A 12,344-nucleotide genomic window follows, 5' to 3' on the forward strand; every position below is an offset into this window, starting at 1 on the left:
TTTCTCACACTGGATGCCACCTCCTACTAATCTCCTCAAGCAGCCACAATGGTGATAGGCACAAGTTGGATGAGTTTTCAATCTATTTATTTTAGAAATAATAATTCAAATTAATTAAGTAATCATAATCATCTCTTGAGTTTTTAGTTATTTCATTTGAAACGAGTGAATTATCATTATTTTTTTAATCCAGCGAAAACTCTTTCTTTTCTTTTTTTTTTCTGAAATAATCAAGCATTATACGTTAAGACATAGAGACATAGAATTGACCAAACAAATAATAGGAATGCAAATGGATAGAATATTCCTATCCATGCCAAACAATGTGAGATCAACGAAAGAAGCCAAACCATCCCACCATTTTTTGCAACTGTCTGACCCATTTCACGAACACACTTTTAGTTTTTTTAGGTTCAACTGTCGTAAGCTTTACAGGCATCTTGGTTCTTAAGACGCCACATCCCCAGAATTTACCAGATTATGCTGCACCTCCTCTCCACTTTCAATCCCACTTAGCCGCTCCCATTCAAACACCAACCCCCCTTTCATTTTCGTTTTGTTTTATATTTTAAAAGAGATAACATACCTCAACTGAACAATTTCTTGAGTGCCCATCATTTAATTTGCCACAAGGTAGGAGCTTTTCTTTTTTAAGTCTTGATTCTTGTTATCTTTCAAGGGCTGCTAAGGTTTTTCTGTTCAATTTCTTGTTCCATGATTAACTGTGAATTGAGCTGAATTGGAAGTTTTTATCACGCGAGGACCTCTTGACTTGCCCCAAGGTAGCTTATCTTTTTTCTTTCTTCAAGTTTTTCATGATCGGTTCTGTTTATGAGCTGCAGCTACTGACGATTTCTGTTTCCTGCTGCAAATTCTGCTTTTTAACTGAATGGGGTATGATTCTTTATGGACACTTAATCAGGGTGATTTTTTATGTTGGATGCTCGTGTTGCCGGGTAGCGGTAGGGTGGGCTAGAGTTGTTATGTTTTTCGTATTCCTCTTCACTTGTTTGGTTTTTGCTTGGGTTAATGAAATAATGAAACAATTCTCACCACTTAAAGGGTGGAAAGTGATTCTTGAGATTGATATATATTGAGGAAGTGCACTTTTCACTCAGTTCCACATGTCGAAATTCCCAAATTGATATGGGAATTTTAGGCGCTCCTGTTCTCTGAATATGAGTATTTAAGTCTGCTATTAAGTTCTGAAATTCTTCGTATGGATGTTTACTGATGAGACATTTTGTAGCAGCAAACACGAGCTGCTGAATTGTAATCACGCTTAGTCGGGAGGAAACCTTAATTTGGAAGATGTCCCAGTTTGGACAGGTTTCTGCCATTAACACGAGCAGGCAATATAGTGGATCAAGTGTTTACAGCTCGCATTATGCTTGGAGGAAGGACTGCACTATCGGGCAAACAAATGGCCTATCGTTTGCAGTTAGTGATGCTATGGGTCAAAAGTTAAGGATTCGATCTCCACATGCTTTTGCAACAAGATCTAACAGGGCTGCAGTCCCTTTGAAAGTATGCTCTCAAAATGTTCCTGATAATGGTTAGAGTATGTCCAAAAATTTGAGTTTATGAAGAATTGTATTAACGGTATGTTTTTTAAGTAGGTTGTTTGCATTGATTATCCAAGACCGGAGCTTGAGAACACAGTCAACTATTTGGAAGCGGCTTCCTTATCATCATCATTTCGTAATTCTCCCCGTCCAAACAAACCATTGGAAGTGGTAATTGCTGGTGCAGGTGGGATGAATATTTTGTCTTTAAAATTGTTTTTCTGTTCTCATTTCATCAGCAGCTGGTTATGCTTTCACAATTGCCACTATGCTATTTAAATTTTTTTAGGTCGTTACTCCGTATTTGTTCTTTTAAAACATGATGAACTTCATGAATTTGTCAAAATTCTTTGACATATAAAAAGAGTCTGGTTTTTGTCTTCTCAAACTGCTGTGCCCTTGTCGTTATTCAGTTTGATATATAACCACAAGCATGAAAATCGATTCTCCCATTTCTTCATTGTACTTCATTGTTCATGCACTACGCACATGTGTAATCATGATAACGAAGTTATATCCACAAAATTTTATCACAGAACTTATCTGATGAAGCTATTAGTTTTCTTTCTTTCTTCCTCTTCTTCCTTTTTCTTTTTCTTTCTGCTAATTTCCTGAACTTTTGGATTCTTATAGGTTTGGCAGGTTTGTCTACTGCTAAGTACTTGGCCGATGCAGGTCATAAACCAATATTGTTGGAAGCAAGGGATGTCCTGGGTGGAAAGGTCAGAACTTGATTTCTTGCAATCTTTTTTCTCCTATTTCAGGTGTCCACTCATGATTTATCCATCTTTGCGCAGCCACCTCTTCTTCTGCTTCGGGTGTCTCCTCTTATGATTTGCCTAATCTTTTACAGGTGGCTGCATGGAAAGATGAGGATGGAGACTGGTATGAGACTGGCTTACACATATTCTGTAAGTTCAATTTCTCTAGTTTGGATTTATGGCTTGAACAACTCCTATAGATGTATGTTATGATGCACCCATATGACTTATCCATAATGCTTGATTTGCTTTAAGTTGGGGCTTACCCAAATATGCAGAACCTTTTTGGGGAGTTGGGCATTAATGATCGTTTGCAGTGGAAAGAGCATTCTATGATATTTGCTATGCCAAGCAAACCAGGAGAGTTTAGCAGATTTGATTTTCCAGAAATTTTACCTGCGCCATTAAACGGTGAGCTGTTTTCCATTATCTTTGTAAAGTCCTTTCTCACCCGCAGAAGGTGACCATATGCCATGCTAATCTGTCACGTTTTTGCTTTCAACCTACATGCTTGACAAACAACATGAGTTGTTTCTTTAACAATAATTCCTTTTACACCTATGTTGAAATGTCACCTCCAATATTCATAATTCCATTGCATATGGATCAGTAAGTGGTTATTTTGTCAATCTACATTGAATAGATTCACTGTATGATTACCCAATTTTAGTGCTTTACTTGCATGATTGGCAGGAATCTTGGCCATCTTGAAAAACAATGAAATGCTTACTTGGCCAGAGAAAGTCAAGTTTGCCATTGGGCTATTGCCAGCAATAATCGGAGGTCAGTCGTATGTTGAGGCCCAAGATGGAATAACAGTTAAAGACTGGATGAAAAAGCAAGTATGTAGTTATTCTCTTCGCATTCTGTAGCTTGGTTCTGCTGTCTCTATGAATCTAGGCATATTTTCCATTATGAGAATACTTGATTATGTATGAAACATGAAATATTCCTTCTGTCACAATAATCGAGTTGGTATCACTTACTGATCACCATCGCATTTTTAGTAACTCATCATCCCAATCATTTTCAGGGGGTGCCAGAGAGGGTAACTGATGAAGTGTTCATTGCCATGTCAAAGGCACTGAACTTCATAAACCCTGACGAGCTCTCGATGCAGTGTATTTTGATTGCGTTGAACAGATTTCTGCAGGTAGGTCTCTGTGTGTGTGTGTGTCAAGTATCAACGACAACTAAATACGGTTGCTCTAATGAGGATAGTGCTTCTAATTATTAGATTATGTGATACAAAATAAAGGACTAAATGTTGAAGTTCATTAATTATCAAAATGTCAAGCAAATTAGATTGCCTTCTCGAAGAATCAACGTCATCAAGTTATTCACACCTCAAACAATCACATTGTTCTTTCTTTGTTTCCTTTTATCTCCTTGCTTCATATTGGAGACACGGAGGATACAATAACTAATATTGACGTGAACTTATGATTATGGTGTATTAAAATCTTTGACAAGACCATCTTATAGATTTCTCTTAGAATGGCAGTCCTGTATGGTTGACACGTAGCTTTTATTAGTTTGAGAGTCATTTGCTTCTTCATCTTTTTTAGTTTCTGTTCTTTGGCATGACAGGTAAGTCGCATATCAATTTCCGGGTACAAAATTATGTTCTTGTTACGAGTTTCATAATTTCTAATACATCAACTGGAATACTTTTGATGCCAATGTCAATTTCAAATGATGCTGCATAAATTTGTGCATGATAATTAGATTCGAGTACAGGAAACAAAGTTTGATCTGTTTGATAAATCAACAGGAGAAGCATGGTTCCAAGATGGCTTTTTTGGATGGTAATCCACCAGAAAGACTTTGCATGCCAATCGTTGATCATATTCAATCACGAGGCGGCGAAGTCCAGCTGAACTCACGAATACAAAAGATTGATCTGAATGAAGATGGTACTGTCAAAAGCTTCATACTAAATAATGGAAATGTGATTAAAGGAGATGCATATGTATTCGCTACTCCAGGTAGAGCCTTCATTCCCTTGTGTATCCCTTTCATTTTGCCTGAGCATTTCCAATATTGCTTACATACCTTTATGCTTTCAGTTGATATCCTGAAGCTTCTTCTGCCTGAGGACTGGAAAGATATGCCATATTTCAAGAAATTGGAGAAATTAGTTGGAGTTCCGGTTATAAATGTTCACATATGGTAAGTTATGATCTCTTTCTCCAACTGATTTTATAATTAGTTTCTGTGAATTTGGTCAGGCATACTGTATTTGAGGGGATCGAAATAATTATTAAATCTTGTCTGCAAGAGCTCAAATGATATTTACACGAGTTGATCTCAAATGCAGGTTTGACAGAAAACTGAAGAACACATATGATCATCTACTTTTCAGCAGGTTTGATCATGCGCATTCACCAGTTTAATTCTCTTATTTCCTTAAAATATTTTCAACATTTCTTCTGCTGAGCTCCCATGCTCATAGCATTCTCATTTCCATGCAGGAGCCCACTTCTTAGTGTCTATGCTGACATGTCCGTAACTTGTAAGGTAAGACAAGACATAACCATGTTACTTCTGTATCATGTTACAGTTTGGATGTAAGATTCAGAGTAAAGCATAGCATGAATTGTTGGGACCTTCTCTAACAGCTTAGTTTTAGAACACTGGGTAGTCACATGGTTCTTCAGGAACATGTTTTGCATGTAATCTTGCTTTCTGTCTTTTGTTCCATGGTCCGTTCGTATTTACACATTGACATTTCTTTTCTTCAGGAATACTACAGCCCAAACCAATCAATGTTGGAGTTGGTTTTTGCGCCTGCAGAGGAATGGATCTCCTGCAGTAACGAAGAGATCATTGATGCCACAATGAAAGAACTCGCGAAGCTCTTTCCTGATGAAATTGCAGCCGATCAGAGCAAAGCAAAAATATTGAAGTACCATGTTGTTAAAACTCCTAGGTGAGAAATGAATCTTATCATGTAGGATCAAATCTTGTCCTGGTCAAAAATGTGTTTTTTCTTCCGTCCAGTATTGAACTGAGTTTAATCTGTTCAAAAACCTGATTCAAGTAAATTTTTGTTTGTAGGTCTGTGTATAAAACGGTACCTGGCACTGAGCCTTGTCGCCCACTGCAAAGATCTCCCATAGACAGATTCTATTTAGCCGGTGACTACACAAAGCAGAAGTACTTGGCTTCAATGGAAGGTGCCGTCCTCTCAGGAAAGCTTTGTGCTCAGGCCATTGTACAGGTGATCTGTCAGTGCCAGTTTGAAATTCCTTGTACCGTTTCTCCTTTTGAAAACTTGGGCTTTTATCGTCAAAACCAGACTGAACAAGAATTAAACATGTTTGTCAAACTTTTTAGCATAGTTCTTTTGTATGCTGCTGCAGATATTTTCATGTCAGTGCACTGCTTAATTTCTCACATCACACTTTTGCAGGACTATGAATCACTATCTGCAAGAGGGCAGAGAAAGTTGGCAGAGGCGACGATTGCCTAACATGTCTCGGGTGAGAGTTAGATATATTCTTTTGCAACTATATAAGGAATTCCATGTAAGATGGAAGACAGGCATGCAGCATATACACATGTTACACAACCACGACAATGACAGTGTAAAAAATTGATGGCTCGTTCAATTCTTTTGATGCATGTCGTCGAACTACATGTCAATTTCGCTTTCACAGTTGTAAGATATTGATGTTTAATCATCCTTAAATACGCTTCTTGTAGCATATATATGTTGTTGAGGCACAGTCGATGAACAACAGATGAATATTTATGTGCTATACTTGGTTGGCTCAAGGGTGAACTGATTCACGTTCATATTATCATCCTATCATCCAGACACAAAATTCTTATCTACACAAAACATTAAGAGTAATAATATTAAACGAGGAGTGGTAATAACTTGTAATTGTATCCTTAAATAGTCAACTAAGTGATTGTAACACAAAGTTTTGGATGGAGGGGTACAAGTAGAGTGCATTTACAAGTGATTGTGCAACAATCTAGCTAGAGTCCAAGGAATGTTCCTGGAAATTGCAATAGCTTTGCTTGAATTTCTCCTCCCATCCATTTTCTATGCATACATTCACTGAATTTGGTGTACATTTGTTGTTAATAACTTAATTGGTTTTGTTTTTCAAAGCTCATTCTCTCTCCAACTTTATGGGGAACTGTTGTTCATATTTATTGGGATACAACAAGTTAATTTTAGGATGAGTATACCAACGTACGTACGCACATAGTATTTAGATCATCAGTAGAGTCACCGCCCCACCTCCTCAAATTTTCAGGTTTTAATTATACTCAAATTGTTCTCAAATACATTACTGATCAGTTTAGTGTGCTGATGTTTTATGAATTGGATAATTAAAAAATGTTATCTTCACCCCGATTCCCACCAAATTAAGTTAATATGTTGAGAAACAAGTGGGTACAACTCACGTATCTACCTTGATTAACCCCACCATTCTGTGTACAACTAGCTCTGATCACACACAAATCTTAAGTAATTAGGAATCACAAATAATGGTGCCTGATGATTACCATAATTAATTAATTAATACAGCTGTTCTACTATCTTAAGATTCTCTTACACAAATACTAATTTAACACACACACCCACAAAAATTTTTCAGAGAAAAAACAAAGAGCAGATTTATGTTGAAATTAAGAGGGAGAGTGAACAAGTGAATCTATAGAGATATAGGTTGTCGGAACATCAAATCCACAGTTCAGAACTCGAGCTCACATGCATATATTGGAAGGGATATTCAATTTATTACTTCATCTCATACAGAAATGACCAAAAATCTCTTCCTAATAAATAAAATAGTAAATAACATCATTATTTTGAAAAATGAAGCAAATTATGATTAATTTGGAGTAATTTGCTTCATTTTTTAAAACACAAAGCGATGATTTGTTAATTTTTTTTTCATATGGGATATTTGCTCATTTAACATATCACACGGATAAATTGTATTTAATCCCTGTAATAGAAAGATTAACAAATCTGATCAGGATATATACATATATGTTCACATGCCAAATTAATATATATATATATATATTATCGTTGAGAGATTGTGTAAATATACCATCGATCGTTTAACTAATCTTGTTTACAAGTTGATGATCAATTGTGTGATCATGTGTATATATGAACATTTAACATAGGATTTAATTAATAATAATATTCTTCATGTTTAATTAATAGATATTTATATGAGATGCATGATTTGAATTAGTTGTAGATAAGATCCTTAGGTCGTTGTATGTTGGACATACATATGACATATGCTTCTAACCACCTCCAACTCTTCCTTATTTTTAAGACAAAATTTGACTTGTTATGTAATTAAACCTGCTCATCGCTCAATTCCAAATCTGATTCAGAAAATATGAAAAATACAAATTCTATTGAAAAGTAAATAATTTTGAGAGAGAGAGTATATATACATAAAACAAGAAACCCTACGCAAAAGATGAAGCTCTTGAAGCTTAATTAATATTTGAATCAACATATTAATAAAAATAACCTTTGCATAAACTAAAACAAGTAATTAGGTATTCCAACCACATATATTTGATAGATATCAAAATATCCCTAAAGAACATAACAAAAATTATGATATATTTATATACTATTATAGAGAAAAATTAGTCTTGTAACTACTGGACTGACAATTTTAGTCATATATGTTTTAATTTAGTAGCAATTTTGGTCTTTCGGGCCAAAATTACCTAAAAAATAGTCGGACAATTGGGGCTTAGGGTTCCGATTGCCAATTTGTCTCAACTTAAACATGCGACATCTTGCATGGCTGCTGACGTGGAAAAGGACGGTAATTTTGGCCGGAAGAACCAAAATTGCCACTAAATTAAAATATATAGGACAAGTCAACACATGAGAAAATAAATCTAGATTTTAGGGCAAGACTATAATCAGCAATTGGGGGTGCATTTGAATTTTGATTGAAACACATGCTATAGGGTTAGAATCAACGTCGGACGACGAGTTCAGTGGTGATGCACGTGGCTAGAGATGTGCCGGAAAAAAATTTCAACGACCAGTTGTGTGGTGGTGGTGGGCGGGTAGTGTTTAAGCATTTTTTGTCACGCAATTTGATTAGTTAATTTTCGGTCACTTTTGGCAGAAAAGACCAAAACTGCTACAAATTTAAAATATAAAAGAATAAAATCGTCAATCTCAAAATTGCGGGACCAATTTTACGCACTCCTCATACGTACTAATTTTTCAATTTTACCTACTCATTTATTCTTTAAATCATTTTTTTCCTTCATTTTTATTTGCAGAATAATAATTCCAATCCTTTATTTTTTCTTTTCAGAATAGTAATAATACTTTTTCAGACTCAAGCTCTTTCAAATCCGTGGGAGGGTGGAACCAATTAAAGGTGGCGGGTAGCAGATCGACACAGTGTTCCCAGAATCACTCTCCTTTGCCTCGTCCTCATCAAGCAATCCTCCTTTTTTTAATGCTCGTATATATATATGTGCACCCACCCCACACCCCACACCCCTTTACCACTTTTCTAATCCAACTCATCTTCTCACTCCAACACGACACCTTCTCCCTTCAATCCCAATTCACTTTGACTACAAAAATTAAAATGGATGACTACAAAGTACTTGATGTGCGTGCTCTCTAGCTATAAATATGTAACCCCTACTCACAAATTCCCTTCAATTAGGGTCTGGGTCCAGCTCCATTAAGTTGTGAGCTTTTTTCCCCTAAACTACTCTTGCTTTTTAATCTCTTTTTTGGGTTAATTAATTAACCAAATATATACATATATATATAAAATTCCATCTCGAAATCCCAGCTAGGTAGCTGATCAGAAGAAATATGGGTGAGTTGAAGAAGAATGTTTTGGTTGCAGCAAAGAGATCATCATCAAAGGCCCGCCTTCATGGCGGGTTCACAAGAAAATGTGCTTGTTTGGTGAAGGAACAACGAGCCCGGATTTACATCCTCCGCCGCTGCGCCACCATGCTTCTCTGTTGGTACATTCAAGGAGATGATGATTCATGACCTCTCTCTCTCTCTATATATATATATACATTCCAACCCTTTATTTTAATTATTTTCCACATATATACTATCACACTACGTACCCTGTCTATATATACATACATCACACGTCGACGACACAAGTTCAACAAAGTGGATCACTCCGGGTTGTTTTCTTTTTCTTTTTTTTTTTTTTTTTGTTTTTTGGTCAATGGTAGTCGAATATATATACATATACATATATAGTTCTCTCCATGGTAAAATTAAATGCCAGTTTTTTTTTGTTTTTTACCTTAATGGTGTAGGAAATTCCATTAGGGTTTTTCTGGCAAAGGTGAGATCAATTGTATGTATATGTAGATATATATATATCGGCCACATATATATATAGCAATCCGGGCGCCGGCCTTCTTCATCAACATGAGCTGATGATCCATCCATAATGAGGGGAATTTTCCAAAGAATTGAAGTGATCATCAATTGATGAAGTGCAGGCTGAGGGCTGAACATGATCATGATCGATCAGGATTAATATTGTGATGTATGTATGTATGATCATGAACTTAGTTAGTCATGTGTTGGTCTATTTTGTGTAATTTTCCCTCCTTTTGTTGTGGAAGCTAATTCGATTTAGCAAAAATAAGACTGTACGTACACTCGATGATCAGAGACCACATTATGTAATATATATATATATATATATATATATACAGGAGCACTTTCATATATTTATATGCATGTATTGTTATATATATTCAAATAAAGTTATTCTTATGTTTCCATATATATGTATTTAATTATTTGCTATTTTCTGTGGGTTTTTTTTTCATTATTATTATTCTGATCATGTATTAATTAAGTCGATATATATGTAAGAAAGAATTGGGTGATTTATCACCACCCTTTTGGAATATTTGAGGAAATAATGTCTGCCTTTGTTTAATTTTCTGTCCTGATCGATGAACGTCAACTACATGAATACTAGCTACCAGCTCAATCACATTTCACCTCAAATTAGAAGAAATATAATGTTTTTTTATCATAATTAATTAATTATTATGATATATAAAACATAATAAACATGAATTAATTATTATGGTTGCTTAACAATATTTATTAGCTTTTTACAGCCAACATGAAAACATTAATCGCACGAAATATTTTGACCATAACACTAGAAGAATTATAGTATTTAACTACAGTTAGTTGTCATGGTTAATAACAAATATAATTGTACCAAATAGTTGTTGACTACGATCACGCAACGGTTGTTTGTTGTGGTTTTTACGAATGTCGCTAAAATATTTGCCATGGTTAAAAGCTCTGATAAATATTTTGACCACGTGATTCTTAATCGTGACCAATAATTTTTTCATAGTAAAAAAACTAATTTTTTGCATCAGATTTGTTGAAGTGTCATTTACCATGATTTTTAGCTATAGCCATTAATATTATACTGAATAGTAATTTTTCTAGTGATAATTAAAACTATATGATTAATATTATATAGTCAAAATTTAAATTTTTGCATTCATTTTAATTTTTTTAGCCGTTCTAAATGATATTAATTTGATATAATTTTTAATCACATTAATTTATATTGTAGGAAATAATTTATTTATTTTATAATAATTTTTTATATACAAGAAAAATAACCAAAAGAATTTAAGCAAAAAAGAAAAAGGCATAAGTAGATAAACTAAATATCTAGCTCCTTACATACTATTAATGGATGAAAAATAATTAATAAGTATCTATATCTTATCATCATAATTGTTGAAGTTATGTACATGTATGGAAATTTCTAATTCGAATCTGATTCAATCGTACCTAAATTAATTATATGACAAATATAATATACTTATTATGTAATTAATATACAATTCAAAAAAATTGATCAAACATGTTTGTGTAAGAATTTTTCGTACATCTACTTGTTTATACCACTACCATTTCAATTAAGCAAGAGGATCGATGTAATTAAGAATGCGAAACAAAATATTCTAATTAGACCATGTTTTTAGGTAAAATGAATTTAGGTAAAATAGCTTTATAACTTTAGGTTATTGGTATTTTTTATTCTATGACTTATTTTATTTATATATTTAATTTTTTTTTATAAATTTAGTCCTAAATATCTTAGTTGGACCTTTTTTGGTAAATTTAGTCCTGTATCGACAATTTTGGTTCTAACACCTCATAGTTACAAGACAATAAATGTTATTACATTGTGAAAGGGACAAATTGTCAAAACATAATTAAATTTGGCAAAAATGACCAAATATGAGATGTTCAAGACTAAATTTATCAAAAAAAATAATTAAATATATAAATAAAGTAAGTTACAGAATTAAAAGTGTAATTAACAACCTAAAATTAGATGACAGAAAATGTAACTTTGTCATGAATTTAATTCGTCACATGATTCTTCTGCAATGCGTGTTTATTTGTCGGTAGAGGAAACTAATAAAGAAGGAATTATATATATATATATATATATATATATATGAGATTTTAAAGAAAATAATTGGGATTGATCAGTTTAGGGTACAAGATTGAATGTCATGAGATGGGCAAACCCACATCATCAGGTGCATCTGCCTCTGCAAAATGCTGTCTCAATATCTAGTTGTCACAATATTATTGGGTTAAATTCTTTTTGACCCCATATAACATGTAAGAATATAAAAAATTCCTCTATGAAATTTCTAATATAAAAGATCACCTCTATATTATGAATAAATAATCACACGGTCTTCTGGTGAATTTGACCCTATCTTTTTAGAAACAATGATTAAAATACCCCTCATAATTAACGGGTCAAACTAGATCTATTAATATATAATTATTTTAATTTATAATATATATAATTTATAGCTATTAAAATATACTTATAATATATATAATTATAATTTATAAAAAAATATTATTTTAAAATAATAATCATAATCCACCCACACCCCACCACCCCCCACCCCCCACCCATCCCCCCCCTTGCTC

General features: G+C 33.8%; 1 protein-coding gene across 2 annotated transcripts; it reads left to right on the forward strand.

Annotated features, from left to right (window-relative positions):
* On the forward strand, positions 303–6,106 carry LOC105157894 (phytoene dehydrogenase, chloroplastic/chromoplastic). Of its 2 annotated transcripts, XM_020692708.1 has the most exons (16): positions 303–633; positions 733–782; positions 1,253–1,527; positions 1,620–1,752; positions 2,199–2,287; positions 2,419–2,476; positions 2,582–2,737; positions 3,020–3,168; positions 3,360–3,479; positions 4,101–4,314; positions 4,396–4,498; positions 4,647–4,694; positions 4,801–4,846; positions 5,071–5,258; positions 5,387–5,549; positions 5,742–6,106. In XM_020692708.1, the coding sequence occupies exons 3-16, from the start codon at positions 1,312–1,314 to the stop codon at positions 5,799–5,801; spliced, it is 1,743 nt and encodes a 580-aa protein (XP_020548367.1). In that variant the 5' UTR covers positions 303–633; positions 733–782; positions 1,253–1,311; the 3' UTR covers positions 5,802–6,106. The 2 variants fall into 2 exon arrangements, with proteins under 2 accessions (XP_020548367.1, XP_011072715.1); XM_011074413.2 differs by lacking the exon at positions 733–782.

This window comes from Sesamum indicum, linkage group LG3, assembly GCF_000512975.1.
Source record: "Sesamum indicum cultivar Zhongzhi No. 13 linkage group LG3, S_indicum_v1.0, whole genome shotgun sequence".
Classification (NCBI taxonomy): domain Eukaryota; kingdom Viridiplantae; phylum Streptophyta; class Magnoliopsida; order Lamiales; family Pedaliaceae; genus Sesamum; species Sesamum indicum.

Excerpts from the sequence above, each read along its gene's own strand:
- LOC105157894 (XM_020692708.1), top strand. The coding sequence starts at position 1,312 with ATGTCCCAGTTTGGACAGGTTTCTGCCATTAACACGAGCAGGCAATAT. Across the intron at positions 2,738-3,019 it reads TTTACCTGCGCCATTAAACG|GAATCTTGGCCATCTTGAAA; the intron begins GTGAGCTGTTTT and ends CATGATTGGCAG. Across the intron at positions 4,499-4,646 it reads GTTATAAATGTTCACATATG|GTTTGACAGAAAACTGAAGA; the intron begins GTAAGTTATGAT and ends TCTCAAATGCAG.